Below are 26,587 nucleotides of genomic sequence, written 5' to 3' on the forward strand. Positions count from 1 at the left end.
GTAGAGGTTATCTACAGACTACTTAAAGCAAAGAGATAGGATCTAAGAATCTTATACACTGACAAGATTACTTGACAGGGAACAAAAAGATGTTTTCGACATGTATGACCTCAGAGAGTCTACTTTCCATTTTTTCTGTTTGAGGAAGTATGCTAAGCAAACATCTGGGGAATTTTAGTGCAAATCTCAAGCAGGGAGTAAGCAATAAACCTTGAAGCTTAGGTATAGTTACATCTAAAGGGGTGGTTATGCTATGCCTGAAAACAGAGGAGGCATATTTTAAAGTAAATCTTAAAATGGTCAGGAATGGAAAATTCTAAATTATTGACTTCTGACACAGGAGTCCCTACTTTCCTGTTGTGAACATAAAAATGAGAAACACTTTTGAAAGAATAATCATCCAGAAGGAAAAAAGCAGCCAGAGGTAAGAGAGGAATTGTGACTATATTCATGCTGATCCATAAAAGGATAGAGATACCAAGTAACCATTGTTAGAAAAAATTTAGGTCAAGTGTGCATGGTCAGAGTTTATGAATTACCACTAAAATTTGATATTAGAAGTAGACTGACTTCTATGAGTCAAATAGTGTGGGAAAGAAAATAAGTAAAGAAAACTCTGTCAATCAGAAAGAAGGCAAGAAGGTGAAAAAAGGATGAAGAAAAAAATCTGAAAAAAATGTAGAACACTAAATTTGGTGGAACTAACCCAAATATTTAGTTCCACCTAACCCAAATATTTCAGTAATCACAGTAAATTTAAGTGGATTAAACTCAGACTAGATTAAAAAATCCAATTAAATGTGGTTTACCAGACAGTATCTAAAAAAAAAAATGATACAGAAGTTGAAAATTAAGGAATGGATAATAATACAAAGAAAACCCCTGTGAAAATGTGCTCTTTTTCAGTGAAAAAAAACAGATGCATTATTGGTTATTAGCATCAGTACTTCCTTCAGCCCCATTCTTAAATGGGGACAGATCAAAATTTTGGTTTCCTGAGGAATGGAAGAGGGAAGATGAGAGGAGAGACAAAGCTTGTTGGGAAACAAGGCACCAATCTCAGGATGCAAAGAGGGGAGGAGGGAGCCCCAAGTTCTCAGTGGTCATTGGTCCATGCTTCCTAGTTTAGTCATAGAACACTTGCCAAAATGAACATCAGTTAACTGGTAAATTCTTGAAATTGCTACAGTGAGGCTGGAGTCCCAACCAATCACAAGATTCAGGATCATCTCCATCAAAACTGAAGTGAGAGGCAAGCCACCATGGGGACCTGTATCATGCTCCCCAGCTACTGGAGCTAGCTATCCAGACTCGCCCAGTCATTCCATTAGCCTTGTAGTTTATGCATTTTTTTTTTTGGATCCAGTCTACCATGTTGGACTATAGTTTTGCTGTATCTGGCAAATAATTACCAAAGGAAATACAAATTTCAGGAAAAAAATAGGTGACAAATATCAATGGAGGAATAATAAGAGACTTTACAGTTTTCAGAGAAGAAACTATATTACCACAGAGGTCCATAGCAGGTTAAGTATTATAAGATTAAGAACCCTGGCAGGCAACATGCCTCCCAGGGGTTTAAATCTCCCTGGTATTGTGGGACATGACTCTCAAGGATGAGCCTGGCCCTGGCATTGTGGGATTGAGAATGACTTCTTGACCAAAAGGGGAAGAGAGATGCAACAAAATAAATTTCAGTGACTGAGAGATTTCAAATAGAGTCTAGAGGTCATTCTGGAGGTTGTACTTATATATTATATACATATCCCTTTGAAGTTTTTGCTGTATTGGAGTAGCTAGAGGGAAGTACCTGAAACCGTTGAACTGTAATCCAGTAGCCTTGTTCTTAAAGATGATTGTATAACTGTAGAGCTTTTATGGCATGACCATGTAATTGTGTAAACTTTGTGACTGACATTCCCTTTATCCAGTGTATGGCCAGATAAGTAAGAAGATAAAGACAATAAATAAATAATAGCATGGGATCTTTTGGGTGTTCTTTTTTACTTTTATTTTTGTTCTTATTTTTATTGTTTATGGAGTAATGAAAATGTTTAAAATGCACAGTGTGCATGATGTGATATATGATGATACTGTGAACCACTGATTGTATACTTGGATGATTATATAATGTGTGAATATATCTCAATAAAATTGCATTTGAAAAAAAAAAAAAAGAACCCTGGCAGGTGTTTGGGAGAGGGGAGAAAGCTTAGGTGGCATCTAAGTTGCTTAGTTCTCATTGGCATCCAGAAGCTGATAATGGCTGGGAGTTTGCACATCATAGAATGAAGAGATTTAAAGCTGTTGGGAGCAGGGTGGCTTGTCTAGGATCACTCTTATTTGGGGTTCTCAGTTGTAAAGGGAAGTGTCCAGTTGCTTTATTTCCAGTCCAATACTTTTCCTTCCACATTGTGCCTGCAACTCCTCCTCCTTTTCAGCATTAACCCTCATCCCATATTATGGTATGATTTACATTTTCCTCTTTTGAGGGGCCACCTCTAGTTGATGACCAGAGATATCAATCTAAATTAAGCATGGAAAACAAGCAATTTTGGACATCTTGCATAATCTCAGTTACAACACTCATTAAAGATCTATTGCCTTGGAGTAGTTTTGAAAATTTCCAATCATTTAGACTGACTTCATATTTTTGTATTAGGAGGAATGAGACCCTGCTTGGAATAAAAATAAAACAAAATCATGCTTTGTGTAAAAAGCAGAACAAGTCTATGAAGAAGTTCAAAGCCGTAGTGTTGGAGATTGGAAGAGTAAGTTCCACCTGGATTTTACGTTAGTGAGATTAAGATTCATGTATCTAGAGGTGATTTGACAGCATTTTAATTTACTGTAATATGAAACAAGAGGAAATTAAAAACAAGCATAACTTTATAATTATATAATATTTCATAATTCTTAAGTTATATGGATATTTTTATAATCATTTTTAGTGGTATTTCTGTTAATTTTGACAGCTATTTGAATTGGACATATAAAGAAATGCTGTGTTTCAGTGTCATAAGAATAAGCATTGCAGAATGAGTACATTAGAATATTATGCTCAAAGTTTATTTTGATTTGTAACATTGTTATCTTTTCTATTAAGAGTTCAGAAATGGCACCAAAAAAGAAAAGAAGAAAGGAAACTCTAAGAGAATTTTTCTCAAAAAATCCATCTATTTCTGAGTTGGTGGAACAGGAAAGGTATGAATTAATTAACTAATTCATTAAATGTTCACTTAAGGGTTATTATGTGTTGGGCATTGTTTAGAGTATTAGGCATACACTGATGGTGTAGACTGGTAAGATCCCTGCCCTCAAGGAGCTTATATGCTAAAGAAAGGGAACTCAGTAAACAAGTAAACCCCAAATGAGCAAGATAGTTTAAATTAGGAAGTAAGTGAACAAGATGATGTGTTCTAGAGTAATCGGCCTGGGTGGTGGGAGTGGTAGTTGATAGGGTGCTTTTGAGACCAAATCGGTAAATTATTTTAATTATTGGTGGACCTAATATTCTTGCTCATAAATTGCATCATGGTAGAATATTTAACTTCTATTTTCATGGGTACAGATTTATAATTCTTATAGACTCTTTGTGTATTGTGCCTACATTACATAATGTCTACTTTTACCTGTTTATTTTGGGATTCAGCCAACTGTGTATTTTTTAAGAATAGAGCATCTGGTTTAGATTAGTTTTACATCTATGTCCATAAAGGAGATTGACCTTTAATGTTTCTTTTTCATTCTATTTTTGTCTTCTTTGGGGAAGATTATACAATTCCCATAGGTTTTCAAATTTATACAAAAATATCATTATGCTATCATATTATCTTCTCAATTTCCTCTAGATTTATAGTTATATCCCATTTTCATTCCTAATTTTATTAATTTTTGTTTTCTCTCATTTTCGTAATTTATCTTGCCAGGGATTTGTCGGTTCTTCTTTAATCTTATTAAAGAACCAAAATTTGTTTTCATTGATAATATTTTGTTTCATTCTCATATTTTCTGCTTTTGTGTTTGTTACTTCCTACCTTCTTTCTTTTTACAAACAGGTTTATTGAGATGTATTTCATATACCATAAAATCCACCCATTTAAAGTGTACAATTCAGGGTGGGCCATGGTGGCTCAGTGGTAGAGCTCTCACCTGCCATGTTGGAGACCTGGGTTCGATTCCCGGTGCCTGCCCATGTTTTAAAAAAAAGTTGAATTGTATAGTTCAGTGACATTTAGTGTATTCACAGCTATCACTACAGGCAATTTTGGAGCATTTTCACTAGACCTAAAAGAAATGCTGCACTCTGTTGCTGTCACTCTCCAAACTACCTCTCCCACATCCCTCCCACCCCTGAGCAACTACTAAACTTCTTTCTCTCTCCATAGATTTGCCTATTCTGGACATTTCATAGAAATGGAATCAATTGGGCTTTTGTGAACTGGTTTCTTTCACTTAGCAAAATCTTTCCAAGGTTCATCCATGTTGTTGCATGTATCACTACTTCATTCCTTTTTATTGCCAAATAAACTATGATTTTATGATATACCATGCCTTATTTATCCATTCTTCAGATGATGGACATTTGGATTGTTTTCACTTTTGAGTTATTATGAATAATGATACTATGGATACTCCTGTACCAGTTTTTACATGGACGTATGTTTCCATTTCTATTGGATACTTACCTTCTTTAGGTTAATTCATTTGTTCTTTTTCTAACTTTTAAATTAGGATGCTTACCTCATTTAATTTTGAGATTTCTTTTTGGTGAAAATAGACAAGTTTATTCTAAGTCTATGAGAAAAGGGTCAAGAATAGGCAGTAACCTGGGAATAGCTATTGTTTTTATGCACACATAGAACATTTATAGTGGGATGTACTAGGCTATAAAGTGAGTCTCAAGAAATTTCAGAGAATTGGAATCATACTCCATATTTTCTTACCTCAATGGAATTAAGGTAGAAATCACTTTTTAAAAGAGATTCAATGCATTCCAATCTTAACTAGGCACTTAGAAATAATTCATAGAATAAAATAGGAATTACTATGATAATTTAAAAATATAAAGAACTTGCTTAGTTTGGTTGTGGTTGTTCTAAATCAGAAAACATGAACATTTATAGCCATAAGTTTCCTTCTAATCACTATTTTAGCTGCATCCTACAATTTTAATATATGGTAATGTTTTTAGTCTCATTTCATTCTATACATTAAAAATTATCTTTATAATTTCTGTTTTCTGTGAATAAGGCTTATGCGTATTTGCTTAGGTTAGTTGTTAGGTATTTAATTATATATTTTTGAAGCTACTGCAAATAATATCTTATCAGAATTTCATTTTAGTTGTTATCATGGCATATAGAAATGAAATTGCTGTTTTGCATTTACCTTGTAGTCAGTTGCTTAATAAAATACACTGATTATTTCTGATACTTTATCTGTGGTTTATATTGGACTTTATAAGCATAAAATTGCATTGTCTATGGTTAATTGCTGTCTTCATTCTTTCCAAGCTTATGCTTTTTATTTCCCTTTTCTTGCCTTATTGCTCCAGCTAAGACTACCAATATAATGTTGAAAAAAGTAACAATAGTGGGCATCTTTGTTTATTTGCAGTTTCAGAGGGAAAGCTTTTAAGTTTTTAATATTTTATCATTAAGAATGATATTTGTGGTCAGTTTGTTTTTGTGGATATCCTTTATCAAATTAAAATTATCATTTATTTTGATCCTAGATTTGTCTAACAGGAGCCCTTTCAGGCTGACTTCTGTGTCTTTTTTGACATGTGCCCATCATTTTTTTTTGAGCTCCTTATTTACCACAAGAGGTTCAACTTGTGCTTTAGCTGCCCCAACCTAAAATCCATGAGCTATTGATGTGTCTTTGCTTCTAGGCTCTCTTAGTAGACAGAGCTAGGAAATATCATCCAAATAAATATATTTATATGTCTTTCCTATCAATGTATGTCTTTCTATCATCTATTTAAGTATTTTATATAAATATCTATAGAAATATCGCTATTTAAATCTATCTGTCCATCTATTTATAATCTATCATCTGTCTGTTCTAAAACCATAAGTTCAGATTGTTCTCTCCAACTTCAATACTGTAGGATATCTTCCAGTATTTTACCTTTCCAGATTTTGAACTCTTTCCCTAGTAGTGAGAATCTTGGTTCCATTAACCTCAAAATACTAGCCATTTGGTTGGGCCTAGAATGCACCGAAGGTAGTTTGAGGACTCCTTGATGTTTTTCTAATTTAGGTTTTCCTCTGCTTTTTCTGTCTCGCAAAGCATGTATACTGATGCTTCTTCCTTGCTTCCCCGCTGACTGCTGGGTCTCCTCAGGTCTCTCCTCAGGAGAGACAGATCTGGTTCCTGGAGTACCCTAAATGTTAGAAACTGCTCAGTGGTAGGTGGGGAAGGGTTGTCTAGCCTCTGTGGGCTGGCTGGTAGCTCGCTTCCAGCCCACCTGAGTCTGCCATACTTTGCCAAGACTCCTGGAAGGAGCCTCTCCTTTCGCTGGTCTCCCTGAACTGTCTTGGCCTCAGTGACAGGGAAGATGCAGCCAGTCCTTTCAGGCTTTTCTTGGCCTTTTGTGGAGACTTGACTTCTTCATACAGGGACAAGATTGGTTTTTATTTCAGAATCCTATTTTTAATTTCCAAGATAGTCATTTAAAAAATTCTCATTTGTTAGGAATCCAAATAATATGTTTTAAATCATCCAACCAATGACAAAAAGCCCTCAAAATCTTGGATTAAAAAGGAAATCATTAACAGAATGTGAAATATTTAAAACTGAAGGATAATGTAAACACTGCATGTCAGAATGTATACATTGAAGCTAAAGCTTGCTTCCTTCCTTTTTTCTTCAAAATGTCTGCTCCTTTGATGCAAAAATGTCTCTCTTCTTTCCTTCTCTCCTTCCTTTCTTTTCTTTCTCTTTATTATACACATGTGCATGAATTCATTTTTCAGATACGGTATCTATATAAATGAGCAAGGTACTTTAATTTACCAGTCGGAAACTGGTAAATTTTTTTTCCCACACAATATGAATCAGTTAGAATGGTACTGACCAGTGGGGTGGCATTGTTGTAAGAATAAAAAATTTGATAAACCATACTGAAGAAATGAAGTCAATATAGATAAGTAACTATGTAACTTTATAAATAGTTGGAGTACTTTGAGATTTTGATAGGAATGAATTCTTTTGAATTGGATGTATGTTGTATTTAAAGTCTGATCTATTAGTTAAAATTTGTTTATGAATTTTTACCAGGTCATATTGAATATGTATTAATGAAGTGATTTTATTTCATGTATAGTTGACTATGTTTTATTTCCTCTATCGTCTAGCTAGTATTAGGAAAAATCTTGCTCCCTTATTTTTTTCCCTTGAGAAACAATACAGAGAAATGATTTTATCATTTAATATTGAAATTAGTTGATGAATGTGAACATTATGTCATAACTTAGTTGTCTAATCTCAGTGGCCTTTGGTTATGGAAAATAAAAGCTCTCAAGGGTTTGAGTTTAGGAAACAGGAATCAGAGAAAGCTGAAAGCAACGTGTGCTTCTGTCCCTAGAGCCTACCGTTATGCCTTATTTACCTCCCCATTTCATATTTTTAACACAAAGGATAAATAAGCCAAAAAATTTGCATAAGGCCAGCCAAGTGCTTTCTTGATGTATTTTTTAAAAATTGGATTCATTCTTCTTAACCAAATATATGGACATTTGTGTAATTTCAAAACTTTCTCTCTTGGCAGAAATAAGAGGGCCGACGTTAGAAAAACAGCATTTAGATTCCTGGTGGACAATTTTAACCCTCTAATATACAATTATGTTAAAAGAAGGAGGTTCCATCAAATATTTCTTGAGGAGATGCCCTGGAGATCGCAGATGAACCTCTATCTGGCAAGTGCACATTTCAACCTGCTTCTAGCAAAGTTAGGGGAGCAGACGAAGACGAAAGCAGGCGCATCACAGACAATGGTCAGGTAAGTATATCATCACTGAATACTGCCAGTTTAGTTCCACATGGATGGAATGTATTTGCATGTGTAAGGCTCCCGTGCTGATACTAATCTACAAGAGGTTTGCAGAGTGTCTCTATCTTTATGCTGGCCGTGGTTGTATTTCCTGATTTCTTGTCTTAAGATCTTTCTCAAGCAGGCATATAAACACTTATGAGGTACTAATTTGCTTATACCTTTTTTTTTTTTCCTTTTTAGATGTATGGTCCGGGAATCGAACCCGGGTCTCCTTCATGGAAGATTCACTTATATCTTAATATGCTTATTAATGTAGCTTTCAGTACAAGGGTAAAATGTTAATTCCAAGAGAAATTTAATAGTAATAATATAATAACTGGAGATAATAATAGTCATTAGGCAAAACTCTTTAATTTAGAAGTATATTTTAAATCTCTATAAACAGTGATTATATTTTCTCATACATTGTGAACTTTCTGTCATTAATTCATCATACATTTTTGAGCTCTTATTTAGTGTCTTTAGGCTAAGTGCTGTGGGAGATAAAAAGCAGTTGAAGATAAATACATAATATGGAATACTGTGAAAGAATTAAAAAGATGACAGAGTAATTCATTAAAAAACCATTTGTATCTATTAGATGCAAGGCACTGGGCTCTGTATTAGTTTCCTAAGGCTCTGATAACAGAGTACCACAAGCTGGGTGGCTTCAGCCATCCGAGATGTATTCTTTCATGGTGCTGGAGGCTCAGAGTCCCAAAGCAAGGTCTCAGCAGGTCATCCTACATCTGAAGGCTGTAGGGGAGAATCCTTCATTCTAACTTCTGGTGGTTATTGGCAGTTCTTGATGTACTTCAGCGTGTAGCTGCACTGCTCTGACCTCTACCTCTGTTGTCACTTGGCATTCTCCCTAGGTGTCTGTGTGTGTCCAGATTTCCCTCTTCTTATCAGGACCCTATGTCCTCATTTAACATGATTACATCTGCAAAGACCCCATTTCCAAGTAAGGTCATATTCACATGTATTGAAGGGTTAGGACTTAAGTCTGTCTTTTTGGAGACACAGTTTAATCTACAACAGGCTTACAAAAATGGGCAGGATATGTAAGTTGTGGTCTGGTAGAGAAGATCACAGATGTTTGCAAGGAGTTATGGTTAATGGTAGAAGTGTGAAGTTCCCATAGAGTCTTCTTTGTTCCTGGGATGGAGGGTATTTCAGCCGAGACAAAGAAGAAAAGCCTCATGTAGTGGGGGCACTTGGCCTGGGTCTTGATGGCTGGGCAAGATTTAGCTATGAACAGATTGCGAAATCAGCATTCTAGACAGATAGAAAAACATGAGTGAGAGCCCGCGTGGAAACACAGGATGAGAACCACAAGCAGTCTGACAGGGATCTAGGGCAAGTGAGAAGGAGTGCTGGGAAGTCATTAGAGAAGTAGTTCAGTGCCACATCAGGGGGATCTGAAATGCCTTTTAAATCTGAACTTAATTTTGTATACAGTGGAAAACTAATATTTAGGCTTTTTGAGCAGGGCCATGAGAAGAAGTTTCTTTGACAGCAATGTGTCAACTGGTTTGAAAGGAGAAAAGACTTGAGATAGGGATACAAATTGAGAATATTTCAATAGTCCAGTGCGAAAATAAGGATTTATATTTCTCTAGTATCTTGGAGAAACCATGAGAGTAAATCTGTCCAAAGATGCCTCCAGATAGATCCATTTGCTAGGTAGGCTTTACGAGACCTGCATTGTAGATGCTGGCATGACCAACAGGGCAGGCTTTGGCAAAGGTGCTATTGCTGGGGCCACGAAAGGGAAAGTGGTTCAGACCAGGCAGGCTTCCCTACTGTCTTCTCAACACCAAGAAGTTTTCTCCAAACTTAGTTGTGTACAAGATTACTTGACAGCACAACGAGACCTTGACCAAATTTGTCCGATGGTAGCTTGATGCTAACTTTGATTTTATTAAAACTGTTATATTTTTCAATATTTATTTATTTTTCTATGTTTTGTGGTTGCTTACTGCTTAGATCTTATTTTAAAAAGGAAATAATGACCATGGAAATAATGACCATGGATGCATTGCTTCATTTGGTAAGCATCTTTATTGAGTTTTGTTTAAATCAGAAGGTTTTAACGTGGTGTAAATTACTGTTTCAGAGCTCATCAAATGAGGAGAGTATTTCTTTCTCATTTTCAAGGACCTTTTCAGGGAAATAGATATTGATGTTAAAATCCATAAAAGTTAAGTTGCATTGTATAATTTTAAACATCAATGGGAAAGTAGGTTTGGTTAAGTAACAAATACTTGGATTCATAATTCGAGAGCACCAACTCATAAATGTTAAAAAAATAAAACCAGATTGTATTCTACAGATTTAATTCAATTTGCTTATATTGTTTTTAAATGTTATTTTTTTCTCCTTGCAGTTTCCGGTCATTTGATCCTAATATATTCTCACTGTATAATTCAGGAACAGTATTACCAACAGGAGAATTGACTGTAGAAAATTATAAAGCAATGCTTGATTTCCTTCTTTCAGCTAAAAAAAGAAAGGCCAACTTACCATCAGGTAATACATACATGTTAATATGCTATTAAAGTGCTTCTACATTTCCACTCACAAACACAACACACACGTCTTTACATACATGCCACAGATACAGAGGTATATATGTACCGTTTCCCAAAGATCCTGAAATTCAATTGAGTATGATAGTTTGTACAAGATTCTTTTGAAAATGTTTCTATATTTTTATGCTATTATCCTATATATTTGAAAATATCTGTGTTGTTTTCTGACCTGAACCAATTTGGCCATTTGGCAAATGTAATGTTCTTTTGTTAAATATTGGTAGAATTCCAGTGACTCAAGATAGGTGAGGCCTTGTTAACACATTTTATGTTTTAATGGAAACTAGTCTCAGAATAACTTCCATCAAACATACTTATGTATGGAGATACACCCAGCCTATCCATACTTTGGGCAATCCCTCTCTTGCCCTGGGATCTCTAGTTAGCACCTTTCATGAATACTTACTCCAAGATGAATGCAACAGTATTCTCCTGTCAGGACCGATGGATGTTGTTATGTGGTCAGGTGACAGTGGCCTTAGTGATGTGGAGGGCTGTAGGTCAACAGGGCTCCCAGTCTGGTGCTGCTCTGAGGACTTTCATCTGCTGGATGTGATTGATTTTGTACCTCCTCCTTCCTGCAGAGGTGATGGAACCTGTACACTATTCCTAACAAATCACTTGTCTTGAATACTGGACATTTCACCAAGTGAAAAAATTCATAACATTTTTATGCTATTGCAGACCTTCTTATGTTGATTCATGCTAGTGGTCGTTTATATGCTTTCTCATCTCTGCTAGGGTATATGTCAACTTTAATGGTACTTGATATCATATTATGTATATTGAGGTATTTGAAAGTAAATTCCATAGATGTTGAAAGAGACTGCATTTTTCATGCAAGTTATATTATATAGCTTTCAGAGTTTTTGAAAGCCAACTCCCTACCCAAGACCACCGTGAAATTGGCAATAGAATATTCTACTATGGAGACTTAGTACTACAGAGTTCAAAGAGAAGGTTTGTGCCGGGAAAAATGCACAGTGCTTTCATGCCACGCCAGCAGGAGAATAAGCAGCTGGTGTTTCCACACTACCCAGCTCCAGGGATCCCACTTGTTTTCTAGTGAATGTGTACTGGTTGTGGCCGCTATGGGGGAAAATCAAGGAACTGTGGGATCCTGTCACTGTTTCCTCCAAACACATGTAAATTCCTGCCTCTACATTCTTCCTTTTACTATCCGCCTTGCCTGCAGTACTCTTGTAACCAAGTCAGCCCCATCCATTAAGACCTAATGTAAGTGCTTCCTCCTCTAGAAGCTTCTCCTGGTTCATTAAGTCCATGATAATCCTGTCCTTTCTCCAAATTTATATCACATTTTTTATCTGAATTACTCATTTATCACCTACTGTGTCTTCTGGAACTTAATTTTCTGTTTTTAATAATGTTATATCTTATTTTTTTGTACTGCAGATGCTGATGAATTTTTGGCATTTAGTAATTCCAAAGGGAATGAAGAAGGTATTTTCAAGACAAATGCAGTTTATGACTCAGACTCTCAGTCATGTCTTAGTGCTAAAGAAAGGGATCGAATACATCTGGGCCCATTGGAACATTTTATGAAAATCTTTGTATATTGCAGGAGAGCAATGGTAATATGGTCTTTGTTATTCCTGACGTAGTAGACATAAATCTCCATTTCTTAACCTAGGCATGCATAACAAATTGCTTTGTTTAATCAGTATACATAATTTTAGTTTTGACTTTGAGCTCTCATCTTGCTGGATTGAGCCTCAGGCAGTTCTGAAGTTTACCTGCCTCTCACTGAGGTCCTATGCAACATCAAGGTGTCTGGAGAAGGGGTAAGCTCCTTTAGTCATCAGTGGCCCATTCACTCAGGCTGAGGTGGCTCTTATCTCTGTCCACACAGTCCCTGTGATTGTTCAGGTACCTCTCTGCTGCTTTCTTGCCACACTTGGAATTGGAATTCTCTAATGCTGCCACTGCTTCCTTTCTGAGGTCTTGCTCCCTGCTAGGGTTGTTCTGGGAACCTTAAACCTCTCTCTACCCCTTGGCACAGAAGAAGGTCTTTCTAGGCTAGGAAAGCCCTGCCCCATGTCTTCCACCCTCAACTTCCTGCTTCCCCAGGCCACTTGTGCCTTCTCCAACCTGCTTTTCTCTCTTTTTCATGTTTTATATTAAACTCAGAATTGAAGTCATTAGCTACTAAGAAATTAGTTTCTTTTTTGTCATAGTAGAATGGGAATAAATTTCAAATGTCTCAAGGGATGAGGGGAAATATTTGCATCTGTTCTTTCTAGCAGGAAAGGAGCAGTTAAGTTCCCATCTTCTTCATGTATTGGACAGAGTGATTTTTAAAAAAAGAGCAAGCTAAAACCTCATCATTCCCCTGGACATTGAGCATTGCACTCCACTCCACCCTCCTTTCCAGTGGCTTCAGGACCTTATGGGAGCTGGGCCTGGTTCGCCTCTCTGAATTCAGCCTCTCATTTGCTCACCCTACTCCCAACTCTCTGCTCTTGAAAGCACTAAGCTTGTTCCTTTCACAGCCTCTGTTTTATCCTCCATCATTTGCACTTGCTATTATGTCAGCCTCAAATGCTCTCCTTTTCCAAACACCCAACCTTCCAATGACTTACTCAACTCATAATTAAGGTCTCTGCTCAAATGTAACCTCCTCAGAGAAGACTTTATCGCTGACCTCCCCATCGAAAAGAATATGTGCTCTCATCCTCTGTTAAGTTCTGACCCATGTTTTGCTTTTCTTTTCTGTGCAACACTTATTATTCCCTGAGATTATATTTTTGTCTAGTGTTCTAGTGTCTGTCTTCCCTACTAAAGTAGAAGGCAGATCTCAGTTCCCGTTCTCACTGCTGTATCCCCAGCACCTACAGCAGGGGAGCTTTGGAGTTAGACCATTGGTGTGCAATTCCCACCACTTAGTCGACTCAGGACTTCCTGCCTCAGTTTCCTCATCTGTAAATTGAGTATCACATTAGTGCCTATTTACTTCAGAGGCATACTGTTAGAATTAAATGATATAATGCATGTAAATGTCTTAACGCAGTGTCTGTCACCTAGTGGCCCATAATAAATGGTGCTAGTTATTTCAATTATTGATGGTATATTTGTAGAATGATGAAGCTGTTCAGAGATCTGTAACTTTTGGAACTTTGGAATCTTTCAAATGGTGTCTCTGTATTAGGTTCTTGCTCATCGTGGCGGCTATTGGACTCTGCTTCAGAACTGCTGTCGGGCCTTTTGGAACTTTACTCAAGAGCTACAAATGCTTCTTCAACAAACAGTGGATCTTTCTGGATCATTTCCTATTAGCCAGGATAGTTTCCTCTGTACAACTGTTTTACCGTTCTATTTGGGAGCAGAATTACTAATTGACATGTTAATAGAACTACAAAAAATCAAATCTATTAAGGTAAGGGCATTTTGGTAATTATTTTTATTGTATTCAATTAAAAATACGTTTTTTTTTTTTTAATTAAAAAAAGAATTAACAAAACAATTAGAAATCATTCCAATCTACATGTACAATCAGTAATTCTTAATAACATCACATAGTTGCATATTCATCATTTCTTAGTACATTTGCATCAATTTAGAAAAAGAAATAAAAAGACAACAGAATAAGAATTAAAACAATAATAGAAAGAAAAAAAAACAAAAAAAACAAAAACAAAAAACCTATACCTCACATGCAGCTTCATTCAGTGTTTTAACATAATTGCATTACAATTGGGTAGTATTGTGCTGTCCATTTCTGAGTTTTTATATCCAGTCCCGTTGTACAGTCTGTATCCCTTCATCTCCAATTATCCCTTCTCTTTTTTTTTTTTTAATTAACGGAAAAAAAGAAATTAACCCAACATTTAGAGATCATACCATTCTACACATGCAATCATTAATTCTTAACATCATCACATAGATGCATGATCATCATTTCTTAGTACATTTGCATTGGTTTAGAAGAACTAACAACATAACCGAAAAAGATATAGAATGTTAATATAGAGAAAAAAATAAAAGTAATAATAGTAAAATCAAAACAAAACAAAACAAAACAAAACAAAAACCTATAGCTCAGATGCAGCTTCATTCAGTGTTTTAACATGATTACTTTACAATTAGGTATTATTGTGCTGTCCATTTTTGAGTTTTTGTATCTAGTCCTGTTGCACAGTCTGTATCCCTTCAGCTTCAATTACCCATTGTCTTACCCTGTTTCTAACTCCTGCTGAACTCTGTTACCAATGACATATTTCAAGTTTATTCTCGAATGTCCGTTCACATCAGTGGGACCATACAGTATTTGTCCTTTAGTTTTTGGCTGGATTCACTCAGCATAATATTCTCTAGGTCCATCCATGTTATTACATGGTTCATAAGTTTATCTTGTCTTAAAGCTGCATAATATTCCATCGTATGTATATACCACAGTTTGTTTAGCCACTCTTCTGTTGATGGAGATTTTGGCTGTTTCCATCTCTTTGCAATTGTAAATAATGCTGCTATAAACATTGGTGTGCAAATGTCCGTTTGTGTCTTTGCCCTTAAGTCCTTTGAGTAGATACCTAGCAATGGTATTGCTGGGTCGTATGGCAATTCTATATTCAGCTTTTTGAGGAACCGCCAAACTGCCTTCCACAGTGGTTGCACCCTTTGACATTCCCACCAACAGTGGATAAGTGTGCCTCTTTCTCCGCATCCTCTCCAGCACTTGTCATTTTCTGTTTTGTTGATAATGGCCATTCTGGTGGGTGTGAGATGATATCTCATTGTGGTTTTGATTTGCATTTCTCTAATGGCCAGGGACATTGAGCATCTCTTCATGTGCCTCTTGGCCATCCGTATTTCCTCTTCTGAGAGGTGTCTGTTCAAGTCTTTTTCCCATTTTGTAATTGGGTTGGCTGTCTTTTTGTTGTTGAGATGAACAATCTCTTTATAAATTCTGGATACTAGACCTTTATCTGATATATCATTTCCAAATATTGTCTCCCATTGTGAAGGCTGTCTTTCTACTTTCTTGATGAAGTTCTTTGATGCACAAAAGTGTTTAATTTTGAGGAGTTCCCATTTATTTATTTCCTTCTTCAGTGCTCTTGCTTTAGGTTTAAGGTCCATAAAACCGCCTCCAGTTGTAAGATCCATAAGATATCTCCCAACATTTTCCTCTAACTGTTTTATGGTCTTAGACCTAATGTTTAGATCTTTGATCCATTTTGAGTTAACTTTTGTATAGGGTGTGAGAGATGGGTCTTCTTTCATTCTTTTGCATATGGATATCCAGTTCTCTAGGCACCATTTATTGAAGAGACTGCTCTGTCCCAGGTGAGTTGGCTTGACTGCCTTATCAAAGATCAAATGTCCATAGATGAGAGGGTCTATATCTGAGCACTCTATTTGATTCCATTGGTCGATATATCTATCTTTATGCCAATACCATGCTGTTTTGACCACTGTGGCTTCATAATATGCCTTAAAGTCAGGCAGCGCGAGACCTCCAGCTTCGTTTTTTTTCCTCAAGATGTTTTTAGCAATTCGGGGCAACCTGCCCTTCCAGATAAATTTGCTTATTGGTTTTTCTATTTCTGAAAAATAAGTTGTTGGGATTTTGATTGGTATTGCATTGAATCTGTAAATCAATTTAGGTAGGATTGACATCTTAACTATATTTAGTCTTCCAATCCATGAACACGGTATGCCCTTCCATCTATTTAGGTCTTCTGTGATTTCTTTTAGCAGTTTTTTGTAGTTTTCTTTATATAGGTTTTTTGTCTCTTTAGTTAAATTTATTCCTAGGTATTTTATTCTTTTAGTTGCAATTGTAAATGGGATTCGTTTCTTGATTTCCCCCTCAGCTTGTTCATTACTAGTGTATAGAAATGCTACAGATTTTTGAATGTTGATCTTGTAACCTGCTACTTTGCTGTACTCATTTATTAGCTCTAGTAGTTTTGTTGTGGATTTTTCCGGGTTTTCGACGTATAGTATCATATCGTCTGCAAACAGTGATAGTTTTACTTCTTCCTTTCCAATTTTGATGCCTTGTATTTCTTTTTCTTGTCTAATTGCTCTGGCTAGAACCTCCAACACAATGTTGAATAATAGTGGTGATAGTGGACATCCTTGTCTTGTTCCTGATCTTAGGGGGAAAGTTTTCAATTTTTCCCCATTGAGGATGATATTAGCTGTGGGTTTTTCATATATTCCCTCTATCATTTTAAGGAAGTTCCCTTGTATTCCTATCTTTTGAAGTGTTTTCAACAGGAAAGGATGTTGAATCTTGTCGAATGCCTTCTCTGCATCAATTGAGATGATCATGTGATTTTTCTGCTTTGATTTGTTGATATGGTGTATTACGTTAATTGATTTTCTTATGTTGAACCATCCTTGCATACCTGGGATGAATCCTACTTGGTCATGATGTATAATTCTTTTAATGTGTTGTTGGATACGATTTGCTAGAATTTTATTGAGGATTTTTGCATCTGCATTCATTAGAGAGATTGGTCTGTATTTTTCTTTTTTTGTAATATCTTTGCCTGGTTTTGGTATGAGGGTGATGTTGGCTTCATAGAATGAATTAGGTAGTTTTCCCTCCACTTCGATTTTTTTGAAGAGTTTGGAGAGAATTGGTACTAATTCTTTCTGGAACGTTTGGTAGAATTCACATGTGAAGCCATCTGGTCCTGGACTTTTCTTTTTAGGAAGCTTTTGAATGACTAATTCAATTTCTTTACTTGTGATTGGTTTGTTGAGGTCATCTATGTCTTCTTGAGTCAAAGTTGGTTGTTCATGTCTTTCCAGGAACCCGTCCATTTCCTCTAAATTGTTGTATTTATTAGCGTAAAGTTGTTCATAGTATCCTGTTATTACCTCCTTTATTTCTGTGAGGTCAGTAGTTATGTCTCCTCTTCCATTTCTGATCTTATTTATTTGCATCCTCTCTCTTCTTCTTTTTGTCAATCTTGCTAAGGGCCCATCAATCTTATTGATTTTCTCATAGAACCAACTTCTGGCCTTATTGATTTTCTCTATTGTTTTCATGTTTTCAATTTCATTTATTTGTGCTCTAATCTTTGTTATTTCTTTCCTTTTGCTTGCTTTGGGGTTAGCTTGCTGTTCTTTCTCCAGTTCTTCCAAATGGATAGTTAATTCCTGAATTTTTGCCTTTTCTTCTTTTCTGATATAGGCATTTAGAGCAATAAATTTCCCTCTTAGCACTGCCTTTGCTGCGTCCCATAAGTTTTGATATGTTGTGTTTTCATTTTCATTCGCCTCGAGGTATTTGCTAATTTCCCTTGCAATTTCTTCTTTGACCCAGTCGTTGTTTAGGAGTGTGTTGTTGAGCCTCCACGTATTTGTGAATTTTCTGGCACTCTGCCTATTATTGATTTCCAACATCATTCCTTTATGGTCCGAGAAAGTGTTGTGTAAGATTTCAATCTTTTTAAATTTGTTAAGACTTGCTTTGTGACCCAGCATATGGTCTATCTTTGAGAATGATCCATGAGCACTTGAGAAAAAGGTGTATCCTGCTGTTGTGGGATGTAATGTCCTATAAATGTCTATTAAGTCTAGTTCATTTATAGTAATATTCAGATTCTCTATTTCTTTGTTGATCCTCTGTCTAGATGTTCTGTCCCTTGATGAGAGTGGTGAGTTGAAGTCTCCAACTATTATGGTATATGAGTCTATTTCCCTTTTCAATGTTTGCAGTATATTCCTCACGTATTTTGGGGCATTCTGATTCGGTGCGTAAATATTTATGATTGTTATGTCTTCTTGTTTAATTGTTCCTTTTATTAGTATATAGTGTCCTTCTTTGTCTCTTTTAACTGTTTTACATTTGAAGTCTAATTTGTTGGATATTAGTATAGCCACTCCTGCTCTTTTCTGGTTGTTATTTGCATGAAATATCTTTTCCCAACCTTTCACTTTCAACCTATGTTTATCTTTGGGTCTAAGATGTGTTTCCTGTAGACAGCATATAGAAGGATCCTGTTTTTTAATCCATTCTGCCAATCTATGTCTTTTGATTGGGGAATTCAGTCCATTGACATTTAGTGTTATTACTGTTTGGATAATATTTTCCTCTAACATTTTGCCTTTTGTATTATATATATCATATCTGATTTTCCTTCTTTCTACACTCTTTTCCATATCTCTCTCTTCTGTCTTTTTGTATCTGACTCTAGTGCTCCCTTTAGTATTTCTTGTAGAGCTGGTCTCTTGGTCACAAATCTTTCAGTGACTTTTTGTCTGAGAATGTTTTAATTTCTCCCTCATTTTTGAAGGATAATTTTGCTGGATATAGGAGTCTTGGTTGGCAGTTTTTCTCTTTTAGTATTTTAAATATATCATCCCACTGTCTTCTAGCTTCCATGGTTTCTGCTGAGAAATCTACACAAAGTCTTATTGGGTTTCCCTTGTATGTAATGGATTGTTTTTCTCTTGCTGCTTTCAAGATCTTCTCTTTCTCTTTGACCTCTGACATTCTAACTAGTAAGTGTCTTGGAGAACGCCTATTTGGGTCTAATCTCTTTGGGGTGCGCTGCACTTCTTGGATCTGTAATTTTAGGTCTTTCATAAGAGTTGGGAAATTTTCAGTGATAATTTCTTCCATTAGTTTTTCTCCTCCTTTTCCCTTCTCTTCTCCTTCTGGGACACCCACAACACGTATATTTGTGCGGTTCATATTGTCCTTGAGTTCCCTGATACCCTGTTCAAATTTTTCCATTCTTTTCCCTATAGTTTCTGTTTCTTTTTGGAATTCAGATGTTCCATCCTCCAAATCACTAATTCTATCTTCTGTCTCTTTAAATCTATCATTGTAGCTATCCATTATTTTTTCTATGTTTGCTACTTTATCCTTCACTTCCATAAGTTCTGCGATTTGTTTTTTCAGTTTTTCTATTTCTTCTTTATGTTCAGCCCATGTCCTCTTCATGTCCTCCCTCAATTTATCGATTTCATTTTTGAAGAGGTTTTCCATTTCTGTTCGTATATTCAGCATTAGTTGTCTCAGCTCTTGTGTCTCATTTGAGCTATTGGTTTGTTCCTTTGACTGAGCCATATTCTCAATCTTTTGAGCGTGGACAGTTATCTTCTGCTGCTGGCGTCTGGGCATTTATTCAGATTTCTCTTGGTGTTGGACCCAGCAAGGTTGTAATATTTTTCTGTGAAATCTCTGGGTTCTGTTTTTCTTATCCTGCCCAGTAGGTGGCGCTCGTGGCACACGTTTGTCTGCGGGTCCCACCAGTAAAAGGTGCTGTGGGACCTTAAACTTTGGAAAACTCTTGCCGTCCTGGGGGTTCGCTAGCCGAAGCGGCTTGAGCCGGCCCGGGGTCCGAACGCAGGGAGGGTTGCTGGTCGCCGCAGCCAGGGAAAGAGCCTGTCCGAATTTCCTAGTCGGCCCTGGGCAACACGCGTGGCGGGAGGGCGCCAGCGGCAGCGGCCCGCCCGAGAGAGTGCACGTTCCCCGGGAGTCACGGGGTCACCGTTCTCCGCGGCCTGGGGTTTTCCGATCCAATTCTCTCAGTTGGTCCGGGGGCTGCGCGTGGTGTGGGCGCCAGTCGCCTTGGTTTCAGGGGACCACCTCTCCAATTCTCCCAGCTGGCCCGGGAAGGGGGAAGGGAGTAACTCCGGCCGCTTGCCACCCCGCCCGGTAAGGCCCGCGCGCCTCGGCGATCTCACCCGAGCTGCTTCTCTCAGCCAGCCAGCCGTTCCAGGATGGGGTACGCTGTCTTTTTTATCTCTGTTGTGGCTTTGGGCGCTTTCTGTATCGTTTCTACTCCCCTAGTAGGTGTCCTGGAGAAGAAACTAAGATCCGCGCGTCTTACTAAGCCGCCATCTTCCAGGAAGTCCCAAAAATACGTTTTTTAACCATCTAGCTTGGGATAAGTAAAAATTAATTTTTTGAGTTCCTATTCGATTTGTCAATATTTCACTTGCATTTCATTATTATATGGTTCACTATATATAATGTGTCATGTTAATTAAAAATATCTTAGCCTGAAAATTCAACTTATTAAAAAGAAGGGAAAGTAACATTTATTGAGCCTTGTTTTCTAAATAAAGTAACCTTACTGAATTTTATCCTTACAGCAAGTATGCTCCATTTACCAAATAAAGTAACCTTAATGCATTTGATCCTCACAATAATCTTTTTGATAGAGAAACATTCCCTAAGAGATCACATAGCTTTTCAGTTGATGTTTAGTGTCCTGCTTTTCTATCCCTATTTTATTACTCTAAATCTAGTAAAATTTGCAGCCATTTAAAATCTGCTACAATGTGGTCTAAAGCATGGATATAAAATTGATAAAATGCAAACATAAAGTAATCTAAACACATTGAAAATTTGTGAACATTTAAACACATTGGATAGGATATTTGTCTTAACATTGTATTGTGGAATTTATAATATTTCTAGAAGTAAAATATATGACCACATAGTACAAGAGACAGGGTGTGTAAATAGAATTAAACTGTTGTAAGTTTTTACACTTTATGTGAAGTGGTACAATATTAACTCTAAGTGGAATGTGACAAATTAATGATATATTTTATTAACATTAGTAGGGTAACTATTGAAAAAAAGGTATAGCTAAAAAGCCAATGAAGTTAATGCAAGACCAAGTAAGAGTTAACTCAGAAGAAGGCCAGAAAGAAGAAACAGAAGAACAAAAAACATGTGGGATGAATAGAAAACAAATAGCAAATAGTAAACTAATGCAATCCATACATAATAATATTAAATATAAATGAACTAAACACTCAATTAAAAGGCAGATTGTCTGACTAGATACAAGGAAGACATGCTCATATGCTATCTACAAGAAAAAACATATTGAATGTAAAGAAACAGAATGAAAATAAAAATATGGAAAGAGATATACCAGAAAAAATAAATATAAAAAGCCGGTGAGCTATATTAATACTATATAAAATAGTCCAAGAGTATTACTAGAGATAAAAAGGGATGTTTCATAATGAGAAAAGGCTCAACTGATCAGGAAGGCATACCAATCATAAATGTGCATGTATCTAGTTATACATTCAAAATACATAAAACAAAACTTGTAGTGATAATACCTATGGATATATCTAATGAAAGTTATACAAGATTTCCACACTGAAGACTATATAATATTGATGAAAAAAATGAAAGAAAACCCAAGTAAATATATTTATCATGTTCAGGAACTAGAAGACTCAGTATTTTTAAGATACTGACTATTCCCAACTTGATCCATTGATTCAGTAAAATCCCAATGAAAATCTGAATAGGCTTTTTTTTTTGTAGAAATTGATCATTAATTCTAAAATTTATAGCCAAATGCAAAGAAATGTGAATTTCTCGAAAAAGAAATCTTGAAAAGAAGAACGAAGTTGGAAGTCTCATGTTACCCAATATCAAGGCAGTTTTTTAAAGCTACAGTTATTAAGATTATATGATATTGACATAGAGGGAAATATATCAATTCAATGAATAAAGAATCTAAAAATAGTCTTATTAATATAATCGTTAATTTTTTACAACTGTGCCAAAGCAATTCAAAGGGCTCAAAATGAAACAGCAACTCCTAACACCAGATTGTGGTCTCTAGAAGCTGTTTCTCACCAAAGGAAACAGGGCTCCGTGCAGAAAAGACTCATTACCTTTACTATACGAACTATACCTAAGGGTAACTAAATTGTTGTGAAGGAAAATTTTTCTTTATACAAGTATTCAGGTAAAATAAAGAAAGGATGTTGGAATTAAAATATCAGGATTTTGTAATTCTTAATGAATTAATAAGAGGACAAATGGTACTATGAAGGATACCTGCCAAAAAGTAGTAAATCAAACCTGAATCATATCAAGTGTTTAGATCTGAGAAAAATTTACAGGAAGTACAAGGGACAGAGAAACTAGTTAAATGAAAGAATGGAGATGTACTCAGCAAAATCCAGACTGCTACAGAACAAATAACCTGGTTTTTCAGCAAAAACTTGAAATGAAGAAGATGGAAACTATGGATTAAAAATTACATGAGACAATGCCAATTACAATGTTTGGATCTTATTTTGATCCCATTTCAAGCTAACTCACTCTTAAAAAATAAACTTATAAGACAGGGAAATGTGAACACTGACTATTCAATGTAATTTTTCAATTCATGATTTTAGGAATTTTTGTCAATTTCTTTCTTAGATAGTTTGGTAGATTATATTATGTATTCCAATTTAGATGTGCTCTTAATCTTAATCTGCATCCCTGTGGATGTGAGCCCAATGTGAATAGGACTTCTTGAAGATGTTATTTTTAGCTGAAGTGTGACCCACTTGAATGAGGGTGGGTCTTAATTCTGATTACTGGCAGCTTTATAAAGAGCCAGAAGCTGGAAGTCAGCAAAAAGACTGGAAGAGCACAATAAAGGAGAGGACATCCATGTGATCGGAGCACCAAGGAACCCCAAAGTTTGCTGGCAGCCAGCACCACAAGGCTGCAGTCTTCTGGGAAGAGCAAGCCTTGTCCAAATCTTGATGACTTCTGGTGTCCGAAACTGCGAGCTAATAAAATGTTTGTTGTTTAAGCCAACTCATTGTTTGGTATTTCTGATCAAACAATTTGTGTGGGTTTTGAGGAAACAAAATAAATCTCAATATGGCTGTCTAATACAGTAGGAATATTGTATTATATTGTATTTTGTGTATCTATAATTGTATTTTATTGTATACCATATGGGCAGCACAGATATAGCACATTTTCCATTGTTACCGATTGTTCTATTGGATACCCTTAAATTAGCAAGGCTTTGTTTGCATAATAAAAACATTAAAATTTTTTCTTTTGTGTTCAGTTATTTTCTACATTACATTTTTATCTGTCACATTTACTTTTCAGAAAAAATGTGTGGTAAAATCCGAAATTACACAAATTTATTTGCAATGTGCTATTTGTAGATTATTGAAGACAGAGGAGAATTCAGTGTTCCAAGTTGTTATGGAAATATTAAAAATGATAATGGTGGTTCTAGCCTTAATTTTGAAGATCCTTTGGATGATGTAAATGTGGTTGATCTGAAATGGATCCATGACTTCGTGTTAAAATCTTTGGAAGTTTTATATCAAGTAGAAAAATGGGAAACACTGGTATCTCTCGCCATTCAGTTCAATGAAATTTCACAGTAAGTATTTCTGAAAGGAGCAATTAAAAGTAATGGACTTGATTGGAAAAAACTGTGTTTTAAGCTAATGCTTGTTTTTTTTACTATATTCCCTGTGTAGTGAGAGGTATACAGAGCAAGTGACACCTCTCCTGGTTTTTGCTCAACGTCAGCTTCTTCTAAGAATGGAAAAGTTCAAGGGGCCAGGTATTGCCCAACAACCTAGCACGAAGTATGGGGCTGATAATGAAGAGAAGGTGAGTCTCTGGTTCTATTATTCATGCAGTAGTGAGGTCATAGGAGCCCACATGTCAGATGCACAAAGATGTGTGAATCAGGTAATCGATATAAATGCGATTTGCACTCAGGCATTTAGCATTCTAATCAACAAATATTATCGACAGCCTGATATGTGCCAGTGTTTTCCAGGTACAGGGTTAACAAAATTAAGTCCTTGCCCACGAGAAGCTTATAGACGAGTCATCGCTGGTATATTCCATTAGGCACAGCAGGCACCGTTCCTGGGGCCCAAAGTGTTTTAAGGGTCTGATGAACATTTTTAATTTCTTTGAATCAGGACTAAAAATGAACTTCAAGGTCAAAGAAAGTGTTTTAAGTTGTAATATTAGTATTATAAAATAAAATATTATTATAAATTTACCAAGGGAGGAAGCATCTAGGCTATTGTTTGACTGAATGACTGGGAGGTGTGTGCATACTCCAGATTGGCTGCTGTGCTCCCTTTAGTCTTTATAATTTAGTCTAGCCAAGTTGACATGTCAAAAACCATCATGCAACCCAGTCAACATCACCTCATAGAGTTTGATAAGCATCTCAAACAAACCTTTTCTGCCCCCAGCCTTCACCATATCAGGTGATGGCAGTGTCCTCCTTCCAGAGGCGTGGGCTCAGAGACAACCCAGACTTCCTTCTTGCCCTCACCTCACCCTCATTTGTCAGACTGGTCACCAAATCCTGTTGGCTCTACCTTTAAAATATGACCAAAATTCAACCACTTCTCACCACCTCCACCACTCCTGTTCTGATCCAAGCCACTGTTCTATTGGCTTAGACTATTGCAATGACCACTTAATTGGTCTCCTTGCTTCCAACCCCCTGAATCCCTCCACCCAGCCTCTAGTCTGTTCTCTATAGAGTTGCTAGAGCAGCTCTTTAAAAACCCAAGTCAGACCCAAGTCACTCCTTTGCTTAAGGTCCTACCTGAGTTAAGGTGAACATCCTCATCATGGATTATCACTAATGCCCTTCATGGTTTATGCCCTTGTTATCCCGAGTAACTCATCTCTAACTCCACTGGGTTTCAGCCTTCCTGTTCTTTAAGATGGTCCCAACTCAGGATCTTTGCATTTGCTGTTGCCCCCGTTTGAGAGTGCTTCTCCTCTAATATCCACATGGCTTTCCCCCTCTCACCTTTTCCCAGTCTTTGCTAAATGGCACATTCCCTGGGTGACCTTTCCTGACTATCTTATTTAAAATAATGTCTCTTTTTAAAAAAATTTATTTATTAATTAAAAAAAATTAACAAATGAACTAAAACATCAACATATATAATCAGTAATTCACAATATCATCACTTAGTTGCATATTTATGATTTCTTAGAACATTTGCATCAAAAAATTATGTCTCTTGACTCTATTTCCCTTTATAGCATTTATAATTGCTTAATATACTATGTAAGATGCTTGTCTATCTCTCTACCCCATTAAAATGTAAGTTCCGTAAGAATAGGGGTTTCTTTTTACTTTGTTCTCTGCTGTCTCATCCCTTCAAGCTTGGGACAGTACGGGGCACGTAGTGGGAGTTAAGTAACATTTGTTTAATGAAGCTAGAGAGGTGGGAAGGGACCAAGACAATTAGGGCCTTATGAAGCTGCGGTAATGAATTTGCGTTTGAGTACACCATGTACATATTTCATTATAGAAGTATCCACAAGAGACAGTGGAGAGGAAGCATTTAAATTGGACTGGGGTTCAAGGAGGACTATATTTTCAGAGACAGGTTACTGGGGTGGTAGTGGGGAAGTGGAAAGAGAGAGGACTTATCTGTTAAGTACTCAGATATCTGTTAATCAAAATACAGCAGAGAAAGTTAGTCTGAAAAACTTCACCAGGCAAGTTTAAATTGCATTAATCATGACTAGGATAGAAAAAATGTTCTCTGAAAAAGCAGCTTGTATTTTAAATAGCGTTCTACTTAGAAAATGTAAGATATATTTAGTCCAGCGAATTTATAGAATATTGGAAAATCATACTCTAATTGCTCTACATAACTTGCCTAATACTTTTCCAGTTGTGCTGTACAAAAGAATTATGAAAAATTATGGAGTCGTTTTTTTTCCTGAAAGTTCTTCATGATTGAATGCAGTTCTGCTGGCTTTTATTTGTATCATCATTTTGTGTATCTTTATTTTGACAAATGCAAATGGTGATAAACATTTTAAGTAAGACAAACTTTTAGCTATAAATACCTGACTAAATAATATTTATTTTCTTCTTTTTAAAGATAACGTGCCGAAATTTCATTGGGAAGCAGCTCAAGATTAATCCTCTAAGCAATACATTGACAAATATGGGACACTGTGGTGCAGGTTTCTTAAAAAAGTTGATCCTTTCAGGTTAGAACCAACTTTAGCTTGAAGCTCTTTTTATTTCCTTTAAAGCAAGGTTTGCCATCATGCTCTGCCTGTCAAATCTTCCATAATCAAAACATTCATAAAATCTCTCTTGCACATTTATTTGACTGAAAATAATCCATTTGATATTTACCATCTTACATTGCTATAAATGTCACTTAAGATACA

At 36.2% G+C, this 26,587-nt stretch overlaps 1 protein-coding gene across 1 annotated transcript in view; it reads left to right on the forward strand.

The window, feature by feature from the left end:
• CFAP54 (cilia and flagella associated protein 54) overlaps positions 1 to 26,587 on the forward strand; it is a 335,670-nt gene that overhangs the window by 137,164 nt on the left and 171,919 nt on the right. Inside the window, exons 31-39 of the mRNA XM_077111714.1 lie at positions 2,663 to 2,771; positions 3,107 to 3,204; positions 7,778 to 8,008; positions 10,431 to 10,573; positions 12,049 to 12,227; positions 13,802 to 14,029; positions 23,563 to 23,786; positions 23,887 to 24,022; positions 26,290 to 26,401. Of these exons, the coding sequence (XP_076967829.1) occupies positions 2,663 to 2,771; positions 3,107 to 3,204; positions 7,778 to 8,008; positions 10,431 to 10,573; positions 12,049 to 12,227; positions 13,802 to 14,029; positions 23,563 to 23,786; positions 23,887 to 24,022; positions 26,290 to 26,401 (1,460 nt within the window). The remainder of the gene's footprint in view (positions 1 to 2,662; positions 2,772 to 3,106; positions 3,205 to 7,777; positions 8,009 to 10,430; positions 10,574 to 12,048; positions 12,228 to 13,801; positions 14,030 to 23,562; positions 23,787 to 23,886; positions 24,023 to 26,289; positions 26,402 to 26,587) is intronic.

Source organism: Tamandua tetradactyla, chromosome 7 (assembly GCF_023851605.1).
Source record: "Tamandua tetradactyla isolate mTamTet1 chromosome 7, mTamTet1.pri, whole genome shotgun sequence".
Classification (NCBI taxonomy): Eukaryota; Metazoa; Chordata; class Mammalia; order Pilosa; family Myrmecophagidae; genus Tamandua; species Tamandua tetradactyla.